At 36.2% G+C, this 25828-nt stretch overlaps 2 protein-coding genes and 2 pseudogenes across 4 annotated transcripts in view; 2 read left to right on the top strand and 2 right to left on the bottom strand.

Moving 5' to 3' along the window:
* The window catches only part of LOC125834553 (auxin response factor 8-like), a 771942-nt gene that overhangs the window by 253828 nt on the left and 492286 nt on the right, over positions 1-25828 (bottom strand). The window lies entirely within an intron of this gene.
* LOC125834550 (uncharacterized) lies at positions 10294-15513 on the top strand (annotated as a pseudogene).
* Positions 21621-23912, top strand: LOC125834523 (uncharacterized). The gene is made up of 8 exons (XM_049513653.1): positions 21621-21707; positions 21812-21913; positions 21988-22089; positions 22189-22613; positions 22694-22829; positions 23188-23307; positions 23460-23608; positions 23684-23912. The coding sequence occupies exons 1-8, from the start codon at positions 21621-21623 to the stop codon at positions 23910-23912; spliced, it is 1350 nt and encodes a 449-aa protein (XP_049369610.1).
* LOC125834522 (uncharacterized) lies at positions 24873-25774 on the bottom strand (annotated as a pseudogene).

Here is a 25828-nt window from a genome sequence, read left to right as displayed (position 1 = left end):
AGCTTTAAGCGTCTGAATGGTGAACCTCTGCACGAAACCTGGCTCAGATTTAAAAAACTGGTGCAACAATGCCCAACATATGGTCTTTCTAACAATGTGCTCCTTCAATACTTCTACCGGAGTTTAGACTCGCTAAACAAGGGTGTAGCTGACCAACTCTCACCCGGATGCTTAATGCAGCAACCATACGCAGTGGCAGCTCAACTCCTTGATGGTATGACAACCATCAACAGGGCGTGCTACACCCACGAAGATCAAGTCTCACCGGTCACATTTCAGTTATCTAAGGAGTAGGTTGAAAAATACAATGAGAGAGATCAAAATATGGCCAAAATCATGGAACAACTTGAAATTCTATCCAAAAATATCATGGGGGCTAGTACCCGTGGTGTCAATGTTGTAGGGGTCAGGTGTGCAAATCCTGAGGAGGCAATTTTCGATGCCTTGTATAATGAAGAGGTAAACTTCCTAGCCAACCAATGTGGTGGTTATCGATCACATTACCCAAGGCAGGGTGAAAATCAAGGTTGGGCTAGAGATCAATGATGGAAGGATCGAAATCCTAATTGGAAAGATGGGAAGAAACACAAATATGTGCCTCCCCACGAACGCCAAAAGCCAAAGGACTCGGAGGGTAGTAGGTCTGAGGATATGCTTTTGCGCATTCTCAAACTGCTGAAAGGCATGAAAGAGGATGTTTCTACGCTCTGCCAGACCATTACATCTCATTCTGGTTCAATCAACCAGTTGGAGACCCAAATGGGTCACATCTTGTCTCACCTAAATCTGAGACAACAATGAGTCATGCCTAGTGACACTATGGCTAACCCCAAGGGTAAGAATTGAAGGTGGACTAACGTCGTGCCACAACGTTAACTAAGGCGCTGTTTCGGAGACAACCCAAAACCCTTTATTGCTTTGAGAAAATAATAGTGTGTAGTTTGTACAGGTTAAAGCAAGGGAGAAGAGTGAAATAATGTATGGAGGCAAACAACTAGTCCAATTGGTGGATAGGCGATGATATCAACGAACACGTATCTTTCCGTCGGGTGACTCAAGGCAATGTCAGCTTGGATTCTGTAAAACTTGGCGTTCAATAGAAAATTAATGGCGAATCGCCAACCATGTCAGTGATTACAATATAGACCGCCGTTGAGATCCTCACATAAGCTGTGAGTCCTGTTACATTTGGTGAAGAGACTAGACACTTAGCGCTTCACCGAGTGAATGAGTGTACCCAATGTACACTGCCAAATAGGCAAAAACTGGATGGTTTCTGCTGGCCATAGGTTTAAATATTCTGGTTAATTCATTTTCTCTCATTTCTTCATCCTACCAAACTCACACCTGCACTTTAGTCTTAATTTCCTTGCACTCTTAAAGGATTTTGAGTCATAAATTTGTGCGCGGATTTGAATTGCATTGCCGCCTAGCACTTCAGTAACTTCTTAATTAGTACAAAAGGTTAGCTTCCTGATCCCTGTAATTTTTGGTCAACGTTGTACTCATTTGCAAACTCTTTGGTATTGTTGAACTCTGATGAACCTCCCTTATTGGATAAAAATGGGTTAATTGTTAATTGTTATTCGATAATCTTGCTTAAGCTGCCAAAATCTTGTTCTCTAATGCATCTAGTTGAGTTAATGAGTGATGGGTGGTGTTCGTATGTTATAGGTCCTGGTCTAATTTGTGCTATGTAAGCTTAAACTTTATTTTCGGGGGATGCAGGGGTGATTTCGAGAAGTTGGGTCAAAAGTAGGCACGTTGGGTAAATTGGTGAGCTATGATGAATTCGCCGAGCCACTTCGCGCTTCGTCAAACTATTTTTTCTTGCTCTTATTATCATGCTTCATTTTTTTTGTGGCGTAACTTTCAGCAAGAAGCACGAAGTCGCCAAAAGCACTCGGCGACTCGCCGAAATTCTTCATTGGTCACCTTTTGTCTGCACCCTTATTCACTTCTGCACAGTGACCTTTGGTGGGTAACCCATTGTTCGCCGAATGTACTCAGCGACCCATCAACTGGACTGACAAATTTTCCTGCAACAGTATGTCTTTGTTTTTGGTTGTCAAATATATTATAACGTTATCTCAAGACTTTGTAGACATGGCTAGATCAAAAGTTGTAGGAAGAAACATGCCACCGAGACACATAAGAGTTTAAAAGTTTAGAAGAAATGCAAAGAGCGAGAACAAGATAGCTAGTTCGAGGAGGAGGGTGCCAATTGACCCTAATGTCCCTTCGTGGACCCAAGGGTTCATCAACGCAATACATGCCTTTAAAGCAGCTTATGAAATAGATAATATGGTGGAGGCTAATATTGCTATATAGGCTGAAGCAGAGCAAAATGAGAAAGAGGAAAAGGGTCAGAATGATAACACACCGGGCACTGAAGCCCAGACAGATGAAGCGACTGCTTAAGCATGATTCCCTCTTTACCCCCTCTCTATTTTTCTTTATCTGCCTTTTTTGGTTATTTTATTACTTGCATTTGAGGACAAACACTTTTTATTTGTGGTTGGGTGAGGCCCACACCTTTTGTGTGTTATTTGGATATTTGGGTTGTCTGTTTTTAATTATTATTTTAAATCACTGCTTTTCTGTGGATGTTTGAGCTCATGGTTCCTGTTGTTTCACTTGCAAAATAATTTTGATCCCTTTCGAAAAGATTTCGTCATATCTTGTGTTGAAAGTGACCGTTTTTTTGCAAAAATAATTTGAGTCTCGATTTCGATCAATACTAATGACTTGAATAGTGCTCCCAATTGAATAAATATGAATGTATGGCTATGATGAGGCCAAATGAAGTTGCATAGACAATATGTGAACTCTTTGCATCTCGTTGTTATTAGCCATTTATCAAATTGATTCTCTTGTGATGACCGCTGCACACTAGCGAGTGTGTCTAGTCTTGTTTGATTGAAATATCGATGCCTTGTGTGATTAACTTACTTTGAACCATGCATGAATAAACCTAGAATTTGCCCCGTTAGTCTGATTGATTTAGAAATGTGTACTCTTGAGATGATCTTAGGCAATTTTAAAGAGTGTGAGCCAATTTGACATATACCTATTTTTGTGACCTACCTGTGAGCGTGTGAAACTATTTTGAACTCCTTTGAGCCTTACCTTTCTTTGGAAGAACCTTGATAAATCTTAGATTTTTTCATCCACTACCTATAATCCTCTTGAGATGTGTTTAGTGAATAGCCAACTTAGGCCAAAAGTCTAAGTTGGGGGTGTGGTGAAAAGGAAAAGGAAAAGTCGAGAAGTGCAAGAAAGCCTCCTGAACCTATTGTATTGCAAAACAAAATGGAAACCCTCCATATAAAAGTGCAAAAGAAAGATGTAGAATAAAAGAAAGATGTAGAATAAAAGTGCAAAAGAAACTGGGTTTCCAAGCAAAACATGGAAAACGAATAATAGGATGACTTATGAGCACTAGAAGAAGAATTGAGGAACGAAGGGAAAAGGATGTCTTGAAAACATCACATCTCACGAAGAAAAAGTCACTAAGCCTAAATGATCATACCTTTGCACTCAGCCCCATTACAAGCCTTAGAAAGACCTTTTTGATCTTGAATAAGCTGGATCGAAAGTCAATTGGAAAATAAGGGCAAACCTATAGGTGAAAACATGCATTGTGTTCCTCTTTTTGAGTGTGAGCGTTGTATCTGATTCTTGATTTTAAAATGACTCATGTATGTCTGTGACTATGGAATCATTCTTTGTGCGAGGGCATTTAGATACATTTGTTGAGCTTGACTTGCACAAGTAGCAACTATTGCGAGCATGAGAATCTTTGGTGATGGTGTGTCACAATTTGAATCTTTGAGTACACAATTGATCCTTGCATAGGTAAATTGAGTCTTGTTGTGTGCATTCATGATTTAGTCTTGTGTAACATTGTTTGAGACACCCTTTTTGAACGGTTGAACTTGAGTTTGCTTGAGGACAAGCAAAAGCTTAAGTTGGGGGTGTTGATGAGTCCACAAATTGGACTCATTTAGGGCTTTGTTTAATGAAAATAGTGTCCTTGAATGTTTGTTTTACCTCAATACTTGATTAAAATGCTGAAGTTTCAAGTATTTGAAGTTTTAGTGGAAGCATGAACACTTAGGCGCAAAATGTAGCAAATAGGGCTGAAAAGAACAAGAAATGGAATCATGCGGATCGCCGAGTTTAACTTGGTGAGTCGCTGAAACGACATAAGCAGCCCTTCATTCTAGTACGCGAAGCCTTGAAGGAAGTGGATCAAAAGGCGAGGAAAGGAGCAGTCGGCGGTTCGCCGATCAGTTCCCCGAAGCAGTACTGTACCGGCCAATGATCCAGAATGCAAGGATGCTAAAGGCAAGACACTGAAGGCGATGAGCTGACCAAAAGGTTTTGTGGAGACTTGAAGAAAAGAGTTCTTCTTCCCCAAGTTGGAAGTGGGTCTTCTCTATTCACTTCCCTTTGCTTAATTCAAGGTTTAATTTCTTATACCAAGTTGATTTCTTTATCATGTTAGGTATAATTTCTTATTTCTTGATGTGTGGCTAAAACCCCCCATTCTTGGGTGTGATTTAGCAAATATGGGTTGATATTCTTGTTGGGTCTTGCTTGTTGATAGGTTAGATGTATGTTAATGGTGATTTCACCTAGTGATTGTAGTTTAATCTAAAGGGTTTGTAGTTACAAATACAAAGTCACACATGTGTTTTTGGCTTGCCCGAGAGGGAGGTCTCGAAACCAAAACCACTAGACTGATGGCCTAAGGAGTGGGTCGACATGAGGTTCAACCCAAGAGGGTGAGCCCTAGTCCCATATCCTAACACTCAGCTCGAGAGAGTGAGTGGGGTAAGGCGCATGCTGGTCTTCATGCGACAAATGGGTATCCAAGAGAAACACATTTGAAACGGGGTAAGTTGCCCGAGAGGGAACTTATTTCCATTTAAAGCTTTGCCTAGTCACTATTATCTTGCAAATTTCTTATTGAAAACATGTACCTAACGGTTTATCTCAACTTGTATTGTGGTCACATCCCAAGAACCTTTCCTCATATTTGATTTTCTTGTTTATTTTGTCGTTTTAACACTTGTTACAAAACCCCCATTTGATATTTGACACTTTCGTGTCACCCCCTTTAATTTACTATGTATTTTATCGCAAATGTATTTAGCTATGACTAATTCGAATGAAATTCTAATTGTCTATTAATTCTCAAAACCGCTCCATTGGGACACGACTCCAACCCTCAGTTGGGTTACTATATTATCGACGATCGTAGACACTCATACCAGAGGTCAGTGTCGTTGGCCACGATAAGCATCAAAAACCTTGATTGTTGACCGGCTTTAGTTCCCTCTAAAATAAATTCTTTAATATCCATATATATTATGATTATTATTAATAGTATTTTCTTGAGAAAAAAGGGTCAATATATATATATATATATATATATATATATATATGTAGCTATTTATTTCTCAAAATAAAAGTACCCTATAATATATAGGCGTGTCTACTAGTATATCCCTAATAATGGGTTAGAATGTCCAATAGTTTTTGGCAAAGTCAATCTCAAGCATTTCATTTTTTCTTATTTTACACAAAAATTCTTTGATAAGCCATATATATCACCCGCTATATTGGCGCAGAGTTTTAATTAGTCCTGTTAAGAGTATGTCATCTTCAACGTTTCTTTGATCTATTTTCAAGTAATAGTTATTAAAATTCATGATAGTCACTCATAATAATAGATTTTGTTGAAATTATTATTTAAACATTGATTTTAAAGGTGCATTTACTAGAAAATGTTTTGCAATCAGACTCATAGAATAAACACTTGCTTAAGGAAATATAAGTTCTTTATCAAAAGAAATTTTCAAATAAATTAGATATTTATATGCCACATGTGCTCTAAGTCTGATTGTTCAAGTGACAAACTTTCAAAATGTATTCACTTTATAAATACAAGTGCTTATTTTCCCTTTTCTTAAAGTCTTTATTTAAAAAATACTTTGCGTCATTTTATATAAGTTTAACACATTTTTTTCCTTTTCCCAAATATAAGAGGTCCATAAATTAAGCATCGTAAATATGAGCGTTTCTTGACCCTTCATCTTTTTTCATAGGCACAACATGGTTCATCCCGGTCGTGGAAAGTGTCAGAAAAGGAAAAGAGATTCGAACGTACCACTTCAGGTTGTAGATTGTACTCCCTTGCAGTTGTGGGCATGGTGGAATGACATGGGGTTGATAGAACAAGGCATAATATTCAAATATTTGGGTTTCTTGACTAGAATCATGCAAGTGTAACCTATGAGAGATGTGATTGAAGCACTGTTGTCCTTTTAGGATCCCACCAATAATGTTTTTCATTTCTCAAATTTCGAAATGACCTCAACCTTGGAGGAAATAGCTGGCTTTACCGGGTTTGGAGTGAGGTTACACCACTAGAGGCTTATAGCCCCAAGGGGCATGCATATCCATCAATAAATATTTTCAACACTTGAACATTTGCAAAACCAAGGAGGAATCATTAGACAAAAGTTGGATCTCATTACAATTTTTGTATGATAGGTATGGAAAATAAGATGAATTCAAGAAATTTGGAAGGAAACTCAACAATAAGGGAAGTTTTGAAACATGGAAAGAGCATAGACGTTTTGCTTTTATAGTAGCTTTTTTGGGAACAATGGTTTTTCCAATGGTTAACATCCTTTTGACCGGGGTAGTGAATTTATTAATTGAGAAAGAGAATTATACCATCGTCCCTATGATTTTGGCTGATATCTACCGTGCTCTGATTGTGTGCCAGAAAGGGAAATGTTTCTTCGAGGGATGCAACATATTGCTTCAACAATGGATAGTAGAACATCTTTACTGACCTCCTACAGTGGCAAGGTTCATTCAGGATTGAAGCGATTAATGATTGGGTTGAACATTTTCGCTCCCTAACGGAAGATAAGATCACTTGGAATTATCCTTCGTTCCCTTGGGTAGAAGTCATACACATGTCGTCTGTTCGCCTTTTTTTTATTGTTCATGGGTATTAGAGGTGTGCAACCATACGTATCGCTGCGGGTTTTACGTCAGTTAGGCAGGCGTCAAGTTCTACCTATTACAGAGGATATGAAAGATTTTGTGTCCGAAGTTGGACCAGAGGTCCCCCTTCCTGAAGGATTGGCCTAAAAATATTGGGATGGTGGTTTAGTTATGGGAATTGGAACGATGGTTAAAGAACGACACACAGGATAAACTCACCCAAAATACTCCAATTGGCTTGAGCAACAACCTCTGTTAAAAGTTAGGTCAGAGAGATCTATAAAAGAACCAATAGACCATGAGGATGGGATGAAAATAAAAATCGAGTTGTCTATGAGTGATTACCTTGCTGAAAATCAGGAGTTAAGAGCAAAATTAGGGCTCGCTAGAGCCGCTCTAACCCAACAACAAGCAGAGTTCGAAGAGTAAAGGGCCAAGGCAACTCAGAGAGAAAACTTGCTCCAAGGACAAGTTAATCTGGCAATCATTAGGGGAGCACAAGTTGTGAAACTTGCGGTATCTCGACAACAACAATTAAGGACATGTGATCAGAAAAGTCAGACAGATTTTGATCAAGAGAGAGCTCAGTGGATCCATGAAAGGGGAAGACTTCGAGAGGAAATAGAGTCAGTCTCGACTCAAGAAAGACGTGCTAGAGAAGTGGTGGCCTCCTGTGATCAACAGATACGAGGATGGAATCAGACTTGCAATTCACTTTGATCAAAAGTCCGTTGTTTGGCTGATCGCACTGCCCAAATGGGTTTAGATTATCATGAGATGAACCATGAACAATTTCTGGCTGAAGTACCTTAATTCACTGAGTACCTTATGATGTCAATGCATGATATATATCAGAGTGTAGGAGGTCGTTTAAGACCACCATCTCCATGAGCGAGCAGATGGGGATGCAAACATGACATTTATATTTTTGGGATTGAGGGTTGATACAAGCATTGTTTCATTAGTGTCGTTTTCTTTAGTTTAAGTCCTACTTTATTTCATTCTACATTTCTACACTTTGTGTAGGTCGTGTTTGTTTAAGTTATTGACTTTTGTTTGGTGATTATCTCATCATCTTCTTACTTATATTCCAAACATTGAAATGATATGTTAAGTTATCCTTATGTCTAGTTTCAATTTTTCTGTTAGTATAAATGCATAAATATATATCTATATGTATATATCTTAAAAAAAAGTTTTAATGTATATTCTCGAACTACGTAAAGATCTGATTCATGCACAACATGATACGTAGGCAACCCAATAGGTTCGATCAAACCTTTTTAACAAGAATAACTAAAGAGGAGAAAAGGCCTAGATAAGCTGGGATGAAACATAAGGTCTTCCATATTAGAAGTATATATATGGATGCAATATGCACGATTCCTTAACACTAATTTGTTTTCTACTCCATTCAGAGAGAGAGAGAAAGAAAGAGAAACATATTAGCTTAAAGGTGGTTGGTTTGTGGCTAAGCTGGCATCCCATCCATACAATACAAGGTCAAAGGGAAAAAGAAAATGGCCCACAAAGACGGATATGAGTGGGACAATGATGAGGTCCGAAACCAGATGACTTCTCAAGAAGCAGTCTCAACAGAAAAGGTAAGGGTATTAAGGCAGCAAATGACAGAGATGTGTGAAGCTTGGATGAGTGGACAATCTCCACCGTATCCAATTCGTGACTATATAAATACAAGTCCAATCTATCCACCTAGGTTCGGCCCCTATCCTAACACATCCAACGTCGCTGGAACGTCTACGGTGCGCCCTTTGAGTATACTCATGATGAGTAATCCACTCTTCATGCCAACTGCACCAACTAATAGCATTTCACAACCAACAATGGGGTCCAAACCCAACAATGATCCTCCATCCCAAGTTTTTCACGACTATGTCTACACCCCTGAAGAGGCCCTTAAAATTCCAAACTCTTATCCCCAGACTCATCAATATGGTTCCCCTTTCAAAAATTGAGAAAACGGTTAAGAACGAAGAACATGACGAAATGGTTAAGAAAATGAAGAGTTTGGAACAGAGTATAAGAGATATGCAGGGACTAGGTGGCCACAAAGGTATCTCATTCAGTGATTTGTGCATGTTTCCCACGTCCATTTGCCTGCTCGTTTTAAAACCCCAAAGTTTGAGAAATACAATGGTCACGGAGACCACATGGCTCATTTGAAGAGATATTACAATCAATTGAGGGATGTAGAAGGCAAATAAGAGTTGCTCATGGCCTATTTTAGGGAAAGCCTAGTGGGAATTGCATCTGAATGGTTCATAGATCAGGATATTGCCAACTGGCATACATGGGATGATTTGGCTCGATGTTTTGTGCAACAATTCCAATATAATATTGACATTGTACCAGACCACTCCTCATTAGCCAACACGAGGAAAAAGACCACGGAAATTTTTTATGAATATGTTGTCATATGGAGGGAGCAAGCTGCTAGGGTTAAACCCTCAAAGAAGGAGTCAGAGATGATTGACGTTTTTCTCCAAGCACAAGAACTTGATCACTTTCACTATTTGCTTTCTGCCATCGAGAAGACATTCGCTGAAGGTATTAAGGTTGGGGAAATGGTGGAAAATGGCATCAAGTATGGAAAGATTGTAACCCAAGCTGCCTCAAAGGCCACAACACAAGTGCTTCAAAATGGTTCTGGAAATATTTGAGGGAAGAAGAGAAGGGAGGATGTAGCCACTGTTGTATCAGCATCGCGGACCTATGTCTAGGATAATCCCCCCGCAACACTATTTTCATTCCCAAACTCCATAAAATCCCGCCCCATACTCTCCATATCTCTTTTTTAGCACACAACCAATTGTCCCTCCTTTTTATCCACAATGGCGTGCACCAATTCCTCAAAATCATCCACCACCCCCACAAATTCACCAAAATACCTCCATAATTCCTTCACGTCCTAGACCACAATACAGGAAGGGAAATTGAGCTAAGGATGAGTTCACCCCTATTGGAGAATCATATGCTAGCTTGTTTAAAAAATTAAGGACGTTGAATGTTTTGAGTCCTACTGAAAAAAAGATGTTGAATCCTCCCTCGAGAAATCTAGATTATTCTTAATACTACGCCTATTGTTCTGATGCCTTAGGTCACAACATAGAGAGGTGTTAGTACTTGAAAAGGTCAATTCAAGATTTGATCGATACTCATCGAATTATAGTTGAAAGCCCAACTGGACTAAATATCAATCAAAATCCGCTGTCCTGGCATACTGAAACAAACATGTTAGAAATGATGAATGGTTGCGAAGAAGTTGCAGTCACATACAAGCTGATCCTTAAGGTTGGACTTGACATTAAAAATTCGGTGAATGTTGTTGACTTGACAAAAATGGTGCCTTCAGGGGAGGAAAGGACGTCGGAAAAGTTGAGCCCATCAAACACACCCATCCTAACTGTGAAAGGAGCAATTGAAGATGATTGGGCACGTCAGAGAGAGGCAAGTTTGGTTGTTCCAATTGGGCCAAACAAGCATATCTTGATCGTGCAAGGACCCTATATTCCACCTGTGATCATTAGGCCAGTGTCCCAACTTTTAATAACTAACCCCAAGGTTGTACCTTGGAATTATGAGCCCACCGTCGTGATATAGAAGGGGAAAGAAGTTAATGAAGAAGTAGATGAAGTAGGCGGAATGACCCGTTCGGGAAGATGCTATCCCCCGACTGAATTAAGGAAAACTAAAAATGACCAAATGCAAGTTAAAAGTCCAGTCACTGAAGAAGAGGCAGAGGAGTTCTTAAGAAAAATGAAATTGTCAGACTATTCTATCATGGAACAACTAAGGAAAACTCCAGCCCAAATCTCTTTATTGTCTTTTTTGATACATTCATATGAACATCATAAAGCTATAATAAATATTTTGAATGAAGCACATGTTCCTAATGAAGTTACAGTAAGTCAGTTATAGAAGATTGCTGGGAGAATTTTTGAGGTAAACCGAATCACCTTTTCAGATGATGAACTACCAGTGGAAGGCACGGGACATAACCAAGGCCTCCATATCACTGTAAAGTGTGAGATTTCATATATCACTCGAGTCCTAATTGATGGAGGATCTGGGGCAAATATTTGTCCTTTGTCAACTTTACAAAAATTGAATGTTAGTGCTGAAAGGGTATGACCCAACAACGTATGTGTTAGAGCTTTTGATGGGTCAAAAACAGATGCCATTGGTGAGATAAAGCTCGTACTAACAATAGGGCCAGTTGATTTCACTGTGAATTTTCAAGTGTTGAATATAATGCATCATTTAATCTATTGTTGAGGAGACCAGGGGTGCATAGGGCTGGGGCAGTCCCCTCTACATTGCATCAAATGATTAGGTTTGAATACGACCGACAAGAAGTGATTGTTCATGGTAAGGGAGATCTGTCAGTCTACAAAGACTCTTCTCTTCCTTTTGTCAAGGCAAATAATGAGAATGAGGCTCTGGTTTATCAAGCTTTTGAGGTAGTGGTTGTTGAGCATATCCTCGAGGGGAATCTCATTTCAAAACCACAATTGAACCGGGTAAAGGCTTGGGGATCTTCTTGCAAGGAAGAGCTTATCCGGTGAGTCCACGAAAGAGCCTTGCTACTTTTGGCTTAGGATACGAGCCTAGAGTCGAGGGCAAAATAAAGGCCAAGAAGCAGAAGAGAGATGTATGATCACTTACCAAGCCTATACCACCCATATACAAATCTTTCATCAAGGCCCGCACAACAGAATATGCTGAGTCACCACTCCCAGAGCCAGTTCTAGAGGTTAACGAAGAACTGATCAACTATTTTCAAGATTTATTTGTCGAGGTTGATATGGTTGAACTCGGAGAAGGCACTAGTGACAGAGATGTGCAATTCATTGGTCCTGATGTCCAGCTGAATAATTGGGAGGCCACTCATTTCCCCGTTAAGAACGAGTCTTGGTAGTTTGTCTTGTTTTTCTTTCTGTCATCCGATTTATTCAATGGTTGTATTTCGCATTTTGTCTTGTCATTTTATTTTAAACTCTCTATTTTTCTTTTCAGTAGGATGTAATTGTGTTTTCATTTCCGTCTAATATATTTATATGTTTTCTTCTATACAGTTCTTTCTATGCCGATTCTAGTGATATGACATGCATGCAGAATGTTTTGCCAAATCTTAAAATCCAATCTAATCTTCGACTTAATCCTGAAATAATAGGTCAAGAAATCGAATATGATGAAGATGAAGTATTTGTAGAACTAAGCAGGGATTTCAAACATTTTGAGAATAAATCAAATCCAAACATGAGTGAAACTGAGACGATAAATTTAGGGGATCATGAAAATATTAAAAAGACTAAGATAAACGTACATGCTCGACATCAAAAGGAGGATATAATCCAGGATCTGTTTGATTAAAAGGATGTTTTAGCATCATCTTATGATGACATGCCTGGATTAAGCACTGACATGGTGGTTCACAAGTTGCCGATTCATCCTAAGTTTTCTCCGGTAAAGCAAAAGCTGAGAAAGCTTAAAACTGACATGAGTGTAATAATTAAAGAGGAAATCATAAAACAACTTGAAGCCAAAGTCATTCGAGTCGCTCAATACCCTTCTTGGTTAGCCAACATCGTACTCATCCCTAAGAAAGACAACAAAGTTCGAATGTATGTTGATTATCATGATTTGAACAAAGTAAGTCCAAAAGATGACTTTCCTTTGCCCAACATCCATATTTTGTTGGACAATTGTGCTAAACATGAGATTGTATCTTTTGTGGATTGCTATGCGGGTTACCATCAGATTATTATGGATGATGAATATGTAGAAAAAACGTCTTTTATCATACCATGGGAAACATATTGTTATCGAGTCATGCCATTTGGGTTAAAAAATGCGGGGGCAACTTATATGAGGGCAATGACAACCATGTTTCATGATATGATGCATAAAGAAATTGAAGTTTATGTGGATGATGTGATCATTAAATCAAAAAAACAATCAAATCATGTGCAAGACTTAAGAAGATTCTCCGAAAGGCTTCACAAGTATAATCTCAAGCTTAATCCTGCAAAATGTGTATTTGGAGTACCGTCAGGAAAGCTTTTGGAGTTTATAGTCAGTTGACGAGGTATCGAGTTAGATCCTTCAAAAATAAAAGTCATTCAAGAATTGCCACATCCAAAGAACAAAACTGAGGTTATGAGCCTTCTAGGAAGGTTAAACTACTTTAGTAGATTCATTTCTCAACTCACAATAACTTTCGAGCCCATTTTTAAGTTTTTTTTTAAAATGCCACAGTCGAATGGATCGAAGCATGTCGAGAGGCTTTTGAAAGAATTAAGAATTACTTATTGAATCCCCCTGTGTTGGTTCCTCCCGAGCCGGGCAGACCATTGATATTATATATGTCAGTACTGGATAATTCTTTTGGTTTATGAATCGAACTACACCCTTCTTGAAAGAACGTGTTGTGTCGTAACTTGGGTAGAATAGAAGTTGAAACATTATCTTTCATCTTATACTAATTATCTCATTTCTCGTATGGATCCATTAAAATACATTTTTCAAAATACCATGCCCACGGGCAGGCTTGCTAAATGGCAAATACTACTCACAGAGTTTGACATTATCTATGTGACGCGAACCGCAATGAAAGCTTAAGCATTAGCATATCATTTGGCAGAAAACCCTATTGATGATGAATATGAACCACTTAAGACCTACTTTCAAGACGAAGAGGTGTCATGTATCGATGAAGTTATTCACGATAAGGATCAAAGATGGAAGTTGTTCTTTGACGGTGCCTCTAACAAGAAAGGAGTTGGGATAAAAGCAGTTCTTATGTCTGAATCAGGGGAATATTTCCCAATAACTGCCCAACTTAGATTATATTGTACCAATAATATGTCAGAGTATAAGGCTTGCATCTTGGGTTTGAGGTTAGTTACTGACATAGGCATCCAAGAGTTGCTAGTGCTAGGAGACTCAGACTTACTAGTCCATCAAATTCAAGGAGAATAGGAGACTCGTGACCCAAAGCTCATACCATATCAACATCATTTACAAGATCTTTGTCGACGGTTTGTGTCAATAAAGTTTAGACATATTCCTAGAGTTCATAATGAGATTGTTGATGCATTGGCAACTTTATCTTCGATGCTCCAATATCCTGACGAAGCTCATATTGACCCTTTGTACATACAGATTCATGATCAGCATACTTATTGCAACATGGTGTAGGAAGAATTTGACGGTAAACCTTGGTTCCATGATATTAAAACATATCTTCAGTCTAGAGAATGTCCTACTAATGCCACTAGTAATCAGAAAAGGACTATTCGGTGACTAGCTAGCGGGTTTTTCTTAAGCGAAGGAATCTTGTACAAAAAGACTCCTGACTTGGGTCTTCTAAGATGTGTAAATTCTAAAGAGGCCTCAACAATCATGATTGAAATACACTCTGGAGTTTGTGGGCCTCACATGAATGGATATGTTCTAGCAAATAAGATACTTCGAGCAAGTTATTATTGGCTCACCATGGAGCGGGATTCCATACAATTTGTTCGTAAATGTCATGAATGTCAAATACACTGTGATTTGATACATTCTCCTCATTCGGAATTGCATGTGATGCCTGCCTCATGGCCTTTTATGACATGGGGAATGGATGTGATTGGACCAATAGAACCAGAAACATCGTATGGTTATAGGTTCATCCTAGTGGCCATTGATTATTTTACAAAGTAGGTGGAAGCAGTAACTTTCAAATCAGTGACCAAGAAGGTCGTAGTGGATTTCATTCATTTCAACATCATCTGTCGATTTGGTATTCCAAAGGTAATTGTTACCGATAATGCTGCAAATCTCAACAGTCGTTTAATGCAAGAGGTATGCCATCAGTTTAAAGTTGAACATCGAAATTTGACTCCGTATCGCTCAAAAGCGAATGGGTCTGTAGAAGCTGCTAACAAAAATATATAAAAGATACTTCGTAAAATGGTGCAAGGTTCTCAACAATGACATGAAAAATTACCTTTTGCTTTGTTGGGTTATCGTACTACAGTACGTACGTCAGTAGATGTCACCCCCTATTCGTTGGTATATGGGACTGAGGTAGTTATACCTGCGAAAGTTGAGATTTCATCCTTACGAATTGTTGTAGAGGCTGAAATTGATGATGATAAGTGGATCAGAAAACGGTTGGAGAAACTAAGCTTGATTGATGAGAAGCGATTAACATTCATATGTCATGGATAATTGTACCAGAAAAGAATAGTACAAGCATACAACACAAAGGTGTGTCCCAGACGTTTCGAAGAGGGGCAATTAGTGTTGGGACGCATTCTGCCGCATCATTCTGAAGTCAAAGGCAAATTTTCTGCAAATTGGAAAGGATCGTTCATTGTAAAGAAAGTATATGGTGCTCTTTACTTAGCAGATATAGAAGGAAAAATGACAGAAATGGCCGTCAATGCTAATGTGGTGAAAAGATATTCTATATGATTTGATTTCTCAGTATTAGAAACCTTCATGTTTGGACTTGACATTTCAAAGGTTGATGTAATGGAAATTCTTGGTTCTGTGTCTAAGTATTAAGTCATGTCTAGCAACCCTTGTTGAGATTAATTACTTCCTTGTCTCTTCTACTTCCTTGGTTCTTCTAAAATAACAAAAGAAAGAAAAGAGTTTTAAAAAGAAAAAAAAAGAAGAAGAATAAGAAGAAGAAAAAAAACAAAAAGAAAAATAAAAAATCATCATCCTAAACTACGTTTGACATGATTCTTGTTTTGGCAAGATAGTTAGGCATCCTTGGTGTTGGGGTTCGGTCCAACCAAATAAAAATTTCAAAATTCCACATTGCAAAAGACTGGGGCAAAAGTCGTTTTCTTTTATTTTTATTTTTATTTTTATTTTCTTTTATCCCGAAGCTAAAGTCAACCCCATCATTTAAAATCGTATTTGAGTCTTCTTCTTGTCATTTCTTTCTAACCTTGTATAAAAGTCGTGTTTCAATCAAAGAAAGACCTTTGGATCAACCTTTCAAATGTCAAGAGTAAGTATTGTTGACACCCAATTTTGACCCTCTCCGATGATAATCAATTTCCGAATTTCTTAATTTCTCAAACAATCTAGAATAATTAACTTTATAAAAATTAAATAGTTTCGTGGTTATTTTAAGTAATTTTAGTCAATTTTCATAATATTTTGGATAATAAATATATTTAAATTATATATGTAGTTAGTATATTTTATTAATATTTGAAAATCATCTCAAAAAGATTTCGCATCGTAAGTCGAATGTTGTTTAATTTAGTTTAATTTCAATTATGATTACAATTAGTTTTTATTTTAAATTAATTACTTTATAATCAAGTTTATTAATTTATTTCGTCGAAATTAAGCAGCTCGTTAGTTGATTATATTAGTTCGTCCTATTTTAAGTTTAAGCAAAATTCACAAGTTAAACTCAATTTGGTTAATAAGTTGGCTAATTTTATAATTTATTTGGCTAAGTCTTAATTCCAAATTTGGGCCCTTTTTATTTCCAGCAGCCCTTAGCCGCAAGACTCCAATTCCCACTCCTTTCACATTAACAATACAATACATACATGTACCAACCGACCCATTCCAAGAAAATGACCAGCAGCAATACACTGAACGACCCCCTATACGTTCTGGTTTTCTTCTTCACGCCAATAGCATCATGACCCATTGAAATCAAAATCCGAAATCTCAATCGCAACCAGCAGCCCAAGATTAGTCCAGAAATTGACCCAAAATGCGAAACCCAACAGCAATTCCCAGCGGCCCGGACACATGAAACAAAAATATAGTCCCAATGTCTCTTCACGCGACAAAGTAGCGAGGAACAAAGAGAGTACGCTGCGACCTTGTCCTCATCCTCAACGTCTTTTTCCATGGTATGATATCAGCAGCAAAGGCAGGCACGCGTTTCCCCCTTTCTTCCTCTTCCGAAAAGAGTCAGAATTGCAAGAAAAAAGTGTCTCGCCCGAATTGGTGAAAGAGTTTGGATTTTTGAATTTCGAATGGACCCTTGTTTATCCCAAATTTTCGTTTGTTTCCCCCTCATTTTTGGAACCCTAAGCTTCCCCTCTATAAGTAGTTTCTTACTGTTCAGTGTTTGGGGGGGATTTTTTGGATGAAAAAAAAAATACCAAGAACAGCTTGAGAAAATTAGTTAAAAATAGACATTAAATACCTTTCAAAGCAGAGGAGGTAACTAGTTTTTCAGTATTTGGGACTTAATATTCTGCCCAGATTTCCTTATTGTTGCTAGTGTTTGAACTTCGTGGTGGAAGAATCGTAGTTGTTGGCTTGTTGTCCCCGTTCGCTGCTCATAGGTATACAACTCACAACTCTTTTATTCAACTACTTTTAGCAAAGAATCAGACTCGAGTTATGTTCTATGTGTTAATCGATTCGTGCTCATATGAGGTGTTTGAGGTTAGATGTGGTATGTAATCTTCATCTTATTTCTTCTAGATTGAATGTGTGCTTCGTTTTCGAGTTGTCTCAATATCCATTTGAGTCTATCTTACTTGTTGATAATGTTTTCAGATGTAGAGTTTGTTGTATTCGCTTTATGTTTAATTCCTTTACTTGTTGACCGCATCGATATTGCTCTGGTCATATTTTATCGAGATGGTGCGATTTATTCGTCACATGTTTCTGAAAGTGTCAAAAATCTATTCTTCTTTTTCTAGAATCTATTTTCGAGTTTAAAACAACAGTTTGGACGGATAAATGGAGCCTAGCTTTAGTATTGGTTGCCTTACAACATGATTGATTCCTCTGTTTTTGTTTGTTGGATCTTTCTTCCTCTCGTTTATATGTTGTTTAAGTCTAGTTTGAATGTGTTGTTCTCCAGAAATTTTGTTATTGTCTCTGTTCTGTTCTGCCTTGTTTATTAGTGGAGTGTGTGTCAATCACGGTGCCCAAAGTCCCTCTCGTTCATGTCTTTTTTTCTTCTTCTGTGATTCTCTACTAGTATTAAGTGTTGATTTGGTCCTTGTTAATATACTTAGTTTTTTTTTCAACTATAAAAATATAATAATAATAATATAAGCTTCATTTATTCTTCATCAATTGTCATCCACTAGAAAGAAAATTCCTTCACTTTTGTTACTTTGAGTTATTGTAAATTGGTATTTGTTCATTACGTTTTTACTTTTAAAGTTTCGATTTTTCTTAGCCACTTTTTATTTGCCAATAAGATACGACGTAGCTTATGTTTTAAAAAACTCTGGTGGCATGGTAAATTGTTTATTCTTGGAATTTTGTCTCTGTTTAATGTCTGGCTATAGTCAATATTCGCCTAAAGTCATTAAATCCTTTACATTGGAATAGAGTTTGTGAACTTTTCTTTCGAGTGCTTAAAAAAATAAAAAAAAAATAATAATAATAATAACAATAAGACTGAAAACAGTGGTAGACTGATTTTGTTTTGTTTGATATTTATCCGTATTAAATGAATGAGCGGCAACTTACATTCTGTCTTTTTTATGCATGTGAAATTTATCTGAGTTCATTATGAACTCCTATTTCCTCCCTTAGCATCCCGAGAGAGCCGTAAGGGCTCTAATTTCTTTATCGAGTCAGCCAGCCATTAAAAGTCGGCGAATAGGTCCCGAAGTTGAAAGAAGCAACATATCGAGAAATTGAAACCCACTCTTTTTTAAGAAATTGTATTTTGTTATTTCGGGCCTAAGCCCCTTGTTATTTTAAAGGAAAAATTACTTATATACACAACTTTACTTACCTTATTCTCAATTTTTCCCCACTTTTTTTAAATATTTCATAAATTCCTTTTATTACTCCTTTACACTCATCTCCCGGATACATAACTGCACATCTCCTAACCCACGTCTATTTCCCAAATTTTTCACTCCTCAAATCACGCCATATCTCTCTCCCATGATCTTATCAGTTTAATTTTGAATTTGAATTTCAAGATACTTCTCTCTCCAGTCAAACGATTTCTCACTCCTTTTAGGTATTGTTTCAATTTCATTACTTTTGCTAATAGTTGTTAGGTTTTTTTGTTGATTCAAAATCCTGATACATTATGGATGATGCTCCCTCTTTCAGTATAGGTATTACCCAAATAATGTCATCTAACAATAATCGTGTGTTTGACCATGAAGACGCAGGTGGGGCTGAGAATAGATCGAAGAAATGCATGATCCCCTTATAATGGCCAAAATGAGTATCGAGAAAGTCAAGAAGGATGTGCCTTCTTCTTCAAAATCAAAGGTTGAAAACCCCCCTAAAAAAGGGGTAGAAAAGTATCATCTCCAATTTCCCGTCCTAATTTACCCAAGGTAATGAGTTCTGATCTATTTTCCTCTTTTTTTGTTGTTCAATCTTAGATTTAGTTGTTAATTTCAATTCATGATACATTACTGATAGCTTTATGCAATTTAAGTTTTTCTACAATAATTTTCAGTAAGTTTCAATGTATTTATCATTATTGAACTTAAATATATATCAGTACTAACATATCATATACGTGCATACAAAAATATATAGTTTAGTTGTTCTCAAACTTTTTGTTTAACTGATACAAAATTTTGTCAGTTGTTCTTCTCAATGTATCAACTTGTAAATATAGTTGTAACAGGCTTAATTATGTATAACTCTCAATTAATGACATACACTGTGTTGTAAAATACTTATTCAAGTATCAATCCTGACTTATAATCTATAATACATTAGTAAGGTATAGTGTGTATTAGACACAAATGTTAACTTTGTGTATCAAATACAAATATAACATTTGTGTATCAGATACAAATATAATAATCTTTGTAAGTTGAGTTGTCTATTATTCAACATGTATCATGTTTATAATTTTTTATGGCTTTAATTGCTGTTCATTTGTTTCATTATAGTCTGTGAAATACAAGATAAAACAAATTCCTGCACACTCCTTGAGGTTTGGTTCAACATACAACATGGGTTTTGCAGAAGAGTTGAAGTTGTCTATAGGGATTGATGGTGTTGAGAAATTTAAGAATACAATTTCCGGTCCATATCTCAACATTCCTAATTGAAATTACCAAGGGCAAATAACAAAGTGTCTATTACTACTTGAGCTGGAGCAGGATAATATAGATGAGCTCCATATTCATCATGCTAGCGGAAATATTTTGCATTTCACTATCAAAGAATTTGCCATCATTACCGGCCTGAAATGCACAAGAAATGTTAATGAATTTAAATATCTTGATTCCACTTACAGTAGATTGATTTAAAGATATTTTCCTGATTCACAAAACGTTGTAAACAAGAATCGTTTAGTTCAAAGATTTCGGATGGGTCAATGGGAGAATAGTTAAGATGCTCTTGAAATGGCAATCCTATATTTCATTCACACTTTTGTCTTTTCCCAGCTTGGTGATGCAAATATACCTATCCACCATTTCTATATGGTTGAAGATAGAAGGTATCAACAGTTTCCATGGGAACAGATTGCATTCTCAAAATTGATAAAATCATTAAGACAAGAGTTCACCAAAGAAAAGAAGATGTATCGATTAGCCAGCATGCCATATGTCCTGAATGTTTGGATATATGAATGTGCCTCGGTAGTCGGTGATGAAATTGCAGTCAAAGTGGGAAGTTTTATACCTAGAATATGCAACTGGCGTGTTATGGGAGTCAAGCCAAAATTTGGCATGTTTATGTCTAGCATCTTCTCCCAGGTATAATATATGTTTTGACAGTGTATAATGAACAATTTTCATGTCATATAAATGTATCATTTTTGTTATTATTGTTACATAATCTTGTTTATTATGTTGGTTTGGATACGTAATCCGAGGAAATGACATCACTTGATTTGCCTGGTAATGTTGATGCTTCTCATAATGAACATCAAAATTCAGCTGCCAAGTCCAATCTTGTTCAACCACAAGAACTTTCCGGATTTGAGGATTTTTCTATTAATCCTGTGGATTAGTTTTTAAGGAGATCAAGACGCGCTTCAACTACATCATCTACACCCCCTCCAAAGAGGAGAAAGAATGCTCATCCCGTTAAACCAGATGTTATTGATGTTAATCAACCTGAACAATCGGTTGTGCAATCAAACAAAAACAGTCCAATTCCAATTTCAGGTGTTAATGTACCCGATGTTCATGTTCCTTCACTAGATCCTAAAGAACCTACTGACAGATCAGGGATTAAACAGGTTAAGAAATACCTGAAGAAATATGTAAGTGATTGTTTTATTTTGTTTTGACAGTTATTACATATTGACAGTTATTACATATTCACTTATATTGTATATATATTTTTAGATTGACAAGAAATTTCAGCATTTAGAGGATTTAATCAAATTAAATCACAAGCAGTTGATGAATGTTGTTCGGAATCCACACAAGCAAGAAGAAGAGGCAGTGTATTATTTCTAAAATAATACACTGTTAAAACGAATTTATTTGTTTCATATGTACCTCTTTTTCTTCGTGTAGAATATTTCTGGCACATCTACGAGTCTTACCATGCCAGAGTTCAATCAAGAAGATCATGTTGTTCGTCCACCTACCACTAACTAGCTGTTTGATAAACGGAGTTCACCTATTACGATGGACGTGCCCGACAATGATCGATTTGAGGTAGATGTTGTTGAGGATCAAGAACAAAATCTTATCCCTAAACCAAAGATTGTAGAAGTAAGTTTTTAACAATCCTGATTAAATATGGAGTCAAATATTATTCATTGAAATATTAACGATACATTAACTAATTACTCATATTGTTCAACTTGAAAACATAGGATGTTGATACATGTAAGGAAAAAGAAGGTAGGAAGGATGTATCAGATCTTCCACACATAACAGAAGTCCATGATGAAGCAAATGTACATCAACAAGATAATGTAAGTTCAATTTTGTATATGTATGATACATTAGTTTGTCAATGTATCATTTTAACATACATCATCTTTTTTAGGAAGATGTACCAGTTAGAGGCTCCAAAACATTTCATCAAGTAATGTTGGATGAACATGATGCTGATAAAGTGAAGGATAATGTCATAAAATCTGATAAATCGGTAAATCTTACAATTAGTTACCACGTAAATTAATAATACCATTTTACAATTTTGTATTCATTTATCTAATCTATATTATAATTGTATCAATTAATATAGGGTTCGATAAATTCGGATTCAGTATCAGCTGGTACTCAAGAAGCAGCAGATACACTTTATGGCATTCATGCTCCAATGGATGCTCAACCACTACAAGTTGTCACTCCCCAACAACTTACTGACACACATGATTTGAGATCGGGTAACCTGTTACCCATGGATACAAACGTAAATGAAATAGTGGTCCATGAAGTGTCAAAGACACCTATTCAAAGATTGAGACTGCCATCAAAGATCTTCCAATCACCATACGTGACTATATTTGGGTCTAGCGACAAAGGAAAAGAGAGAGTTGATTCAGAGTTACACATTCGTCCAAATCACCCATTTCAAGATTATGGTATTATTTTTCAACCTCCATCTGCTTTACTTGATCAGTACCAACAGTGGTTTTCAAAGGGCCTTCTTAAAACACATGACAAGAAGTAAGTTATCTATCAATATATCCAAATACTGTTAGATCATTATTTGTTTGAATCTGCATTGAGTTTTAATAATTATATAGGAAACCAAAGGAGGACAAATACAAATGCAATTCAGCTTCTTTTGGATTTGAGCAGATAGACTTCGTTGTTGCATTTCCAATTAATAAAATTTGGTTCTATGCCATGTCGCAGCCAAAGAAATGTTGGACTAATGAGGTATAATAGTAAATTCAAGAATAAAGATTTATCAAGATGTATCTGATACATCTTTAAAAATGTATTTGATACATCTGTTTGTATCTGATACATCTTTAAAGATGTATCTGATATAAAATTATGTTTACACCTAGACATAGCATATATGATATATCACAACATACATTTTATTTATTTTCACTAAATAATTTATTTTGCAGCACATCGATGTAGTTTTTTACTACCTTAGGAAGAAATCAAAATTGTGAAGCCTGGATCAATACAGATACACCACAGTTAACTGTTTATTCAAACATACATCAATAACACACATGAAAGGTATCATTGCAGTCTTGCCGATGACAATCTTAGTACACAGGAACACATGGCGCGTGGGTCTGTTGTATCTGGATTCGAGCGGTCATTGATGAACATTATTAATGGTTTTGAGATTCCTGCTGGTTTACCGTGGCACTCATCTGATGATGTTTACATTCTGGTGAATTGTGATGGACAATTTCATTGGGTTTTGGCTGTTGTTGTTTTGAAAAAGAGGCTAATACGTGTCTACGACTCAGCATCTGGATCAAGGAGAAAATTTATTCGGGAGACATTAAAAAGTTATCTCTAATGTTGCCTATTTACCTCCAGGACAGTGGAATTTTTGATCATTCCGAGCGAACTGATTGGTCATCTCTTGATGCTTATAAGGACAAGGAAACTGAAAGTCTATTGGAACCAAAACACCCTTTTCTTGTTGAATATGTACAAGACATTATTCAACAAGGAAGCGACACACCGTAAGTTTTAAAACATCTTGTTTTAAAGTTTATGTTCAATATATTTTTGTATAATGTATCTTTTTCATTTTGTAGGGATTGTGGTTTGTTTATTGCCGCCTTTGCTGAATTCCTTAGCGATGAAATTCCAATCCAATCCAATAATTTCTGTTCTGATTATCTCCGGTCAAGATACACAGCATTGCTATGGAATTACGGCAGTGAAAAGGCTGAAGCTGGATACGTTACTGATAATGACGATCCATCAAAGCCTAGGGGTCATTTCACACCACCAAACCATGATGTGTTGGTTAACCTAGAGTAGTTTTTGTGCATCAATGGATACACAATGTTTTGTTTGTTTTTACTACTTTCAAGATATATTAACTTAAGTGTTGAAGGGTTTCTCTTAAAACTTGTTTTGTTTGACTTTTTAATATCAATAAATTTTGTTCATTTAATCTTGAAATGTATATTTGTGTAAATTTACAAATTCTAATAATCAAACATTATTATTAAATCATCATCAATATAAAATGCACATAAATTTGAGCAAACTTTTTTTCCTAACAACATCAATTCAATTTACTGTATCAAAAACATTTAACAGAACAACACACTAAACAGTATATTACGTTTATAATCTAAAACTTATTGAATTGAAAATTATAAATCTTAAACATCATGTATTCTAAAAAAAACTATTAAAAAGTTGTAATCAATAGATAAGTTAGCTAAGATTACAATTTCTAACACAATATTTTGATAATGTATATACAACAATAGCTATAATCAATATGATACATGATTTAATAATATATTTGATACATACTTTCTTATTTATTGTGACAAATACATTGTTGAGAATTTATGTATCATATGATTTCTCTGATACAATAGCTTATTTAAGCTAGATAGGTTATTTATGATTTAATGAATATGATACATTAGATATTATGTAAATGATACATACACATAGTATATTTTACACATAATGTATATGATACAAATGCACCTAAATATTTGTATATCGGAGATAACATTTACACACAAATCATAACAATTTATTGAATTGAACAACAAAAGTAATAAACAAACGTACCAAAATAACATCCAACACACAAATCATAACAAATTCTTAAATGGATCCGCAAAACTCATAAATATTGAATCAAAATAACCAAAAATAAACAGTAACATTTATTCATGATCAATATAAAAGTGATAATCCATTGAGTCAAAAATTATTCAACAAAAACATAAATGTCTTATAAAAATAACGATTTCACTTTTCTTTTGGGAAGAAAGTACAAGTTCTTTTGTTGTGACCTTCTTGACCACAGCGTCCACAACAGTTTATCTTTACTATTATCTTTTCATCTGCATTTTTTTTCTTCTTTTCCTTGGTCGTCAAGCCAATCTTTTATATCTAGGTGGCCACACAGTTTCATCTACGACATTGCTAGGAACCGACCAATCTTCCTTATCTGGCATTGGAACCATTGGAACCTCATATGTTTTTGCTAATGTATCAATTTTGTAGTAATCAAAGCAATAAGGATGCATATTTGTGACATTCTTGTCCTTTAAAACAGCAATTGCATGTGCGCAAGGTATCTCATCTAGTTGAAATCTGCCACAAGTACATTCTTTCCTCTCAAGACAAACAATATATCTTCTTCCAGCTTCATAAACCGAGAAAATAAATTCAGATGATGGAACAACCTGCAGACATTAAAAAGTAATTGATAAATTTATTTCAAGTAATGCTGATCAAATAGCCGAATGATATACCAAATTAGATACAAAATATAAAATTATGTATCCTGATATATACCTTCATCTTCGAACATTTAGATGCGTTTATAATCAATATCTCCTCAAATTTTCTCCCCAATGTATCTTTTGTATAAGAGGCTATTTCTCTATTTTTGCAATGCCAAGAACCAAATAGAATTCTAACCTCTTCTAAGAATTCTAATATAGACAACTGACGCGCCTCAACAAGACAACCATTGATACATTCCGCTATGTTCAAAGTCATCATTCTACCTCTATTTACTGTTGAATGAACTCTCGACCACTTCTCATACCCAGCATCCTAAGGTACTCCTTAACCCTGTGGTCAACTTTATCCGCCTTAGCCATTAATGTATCGAAATCCTCCTTTCTATATGCCTTGGCCATAAAGTAGAATAGATCACTTATAGTGTTTCTGCTCCTTTTGAAGTTTCCACAGAC

Source organism: Solanum verrucosum, unplaced genomic scaffold (assembly GCF_900185275.1).
Source record: "Solanum verrucosum unplaced genomic scaffold, falcon-dt-bn FXZP01000287.1, whole genome shotgun sequence".
NCBI lineage: Eukaryota > Viridiplantae > Streptophyta > Magnoliopsida > Solanales > Solanaceae > Solanum > Solanum verrucosum.
Note: the sequence above shows the minus strand (reverse complement) of the source record. Positions and strands in the feature narration are given on the sequence as shown.

Excerpts from the sequence above, each read along its gene's own strand:
- LOC125834523 (XM_049513653.1), top strand. The coding sequence starts at position 21,621 with ATGGACGTGCCCGACAATGATCGATTTGAGGTAGATGTTGTTGAGGAT. Across the intron at positions 21,708-21,811 it reads CTAAACCAAAGATTGTAGAA|GATGTTGATACATGTAAGGA; the intron begins GTAAGTTTTTAA and ends TTGAAAACATAG. Across the intron at positions 23,609-23,683 it reads CAACAAGGAAGCGACACACC|GGATTGTGGTTTGTTTATTG; the intron begins GTAAGTTTTAAA and ends TTCATTTTGTAG.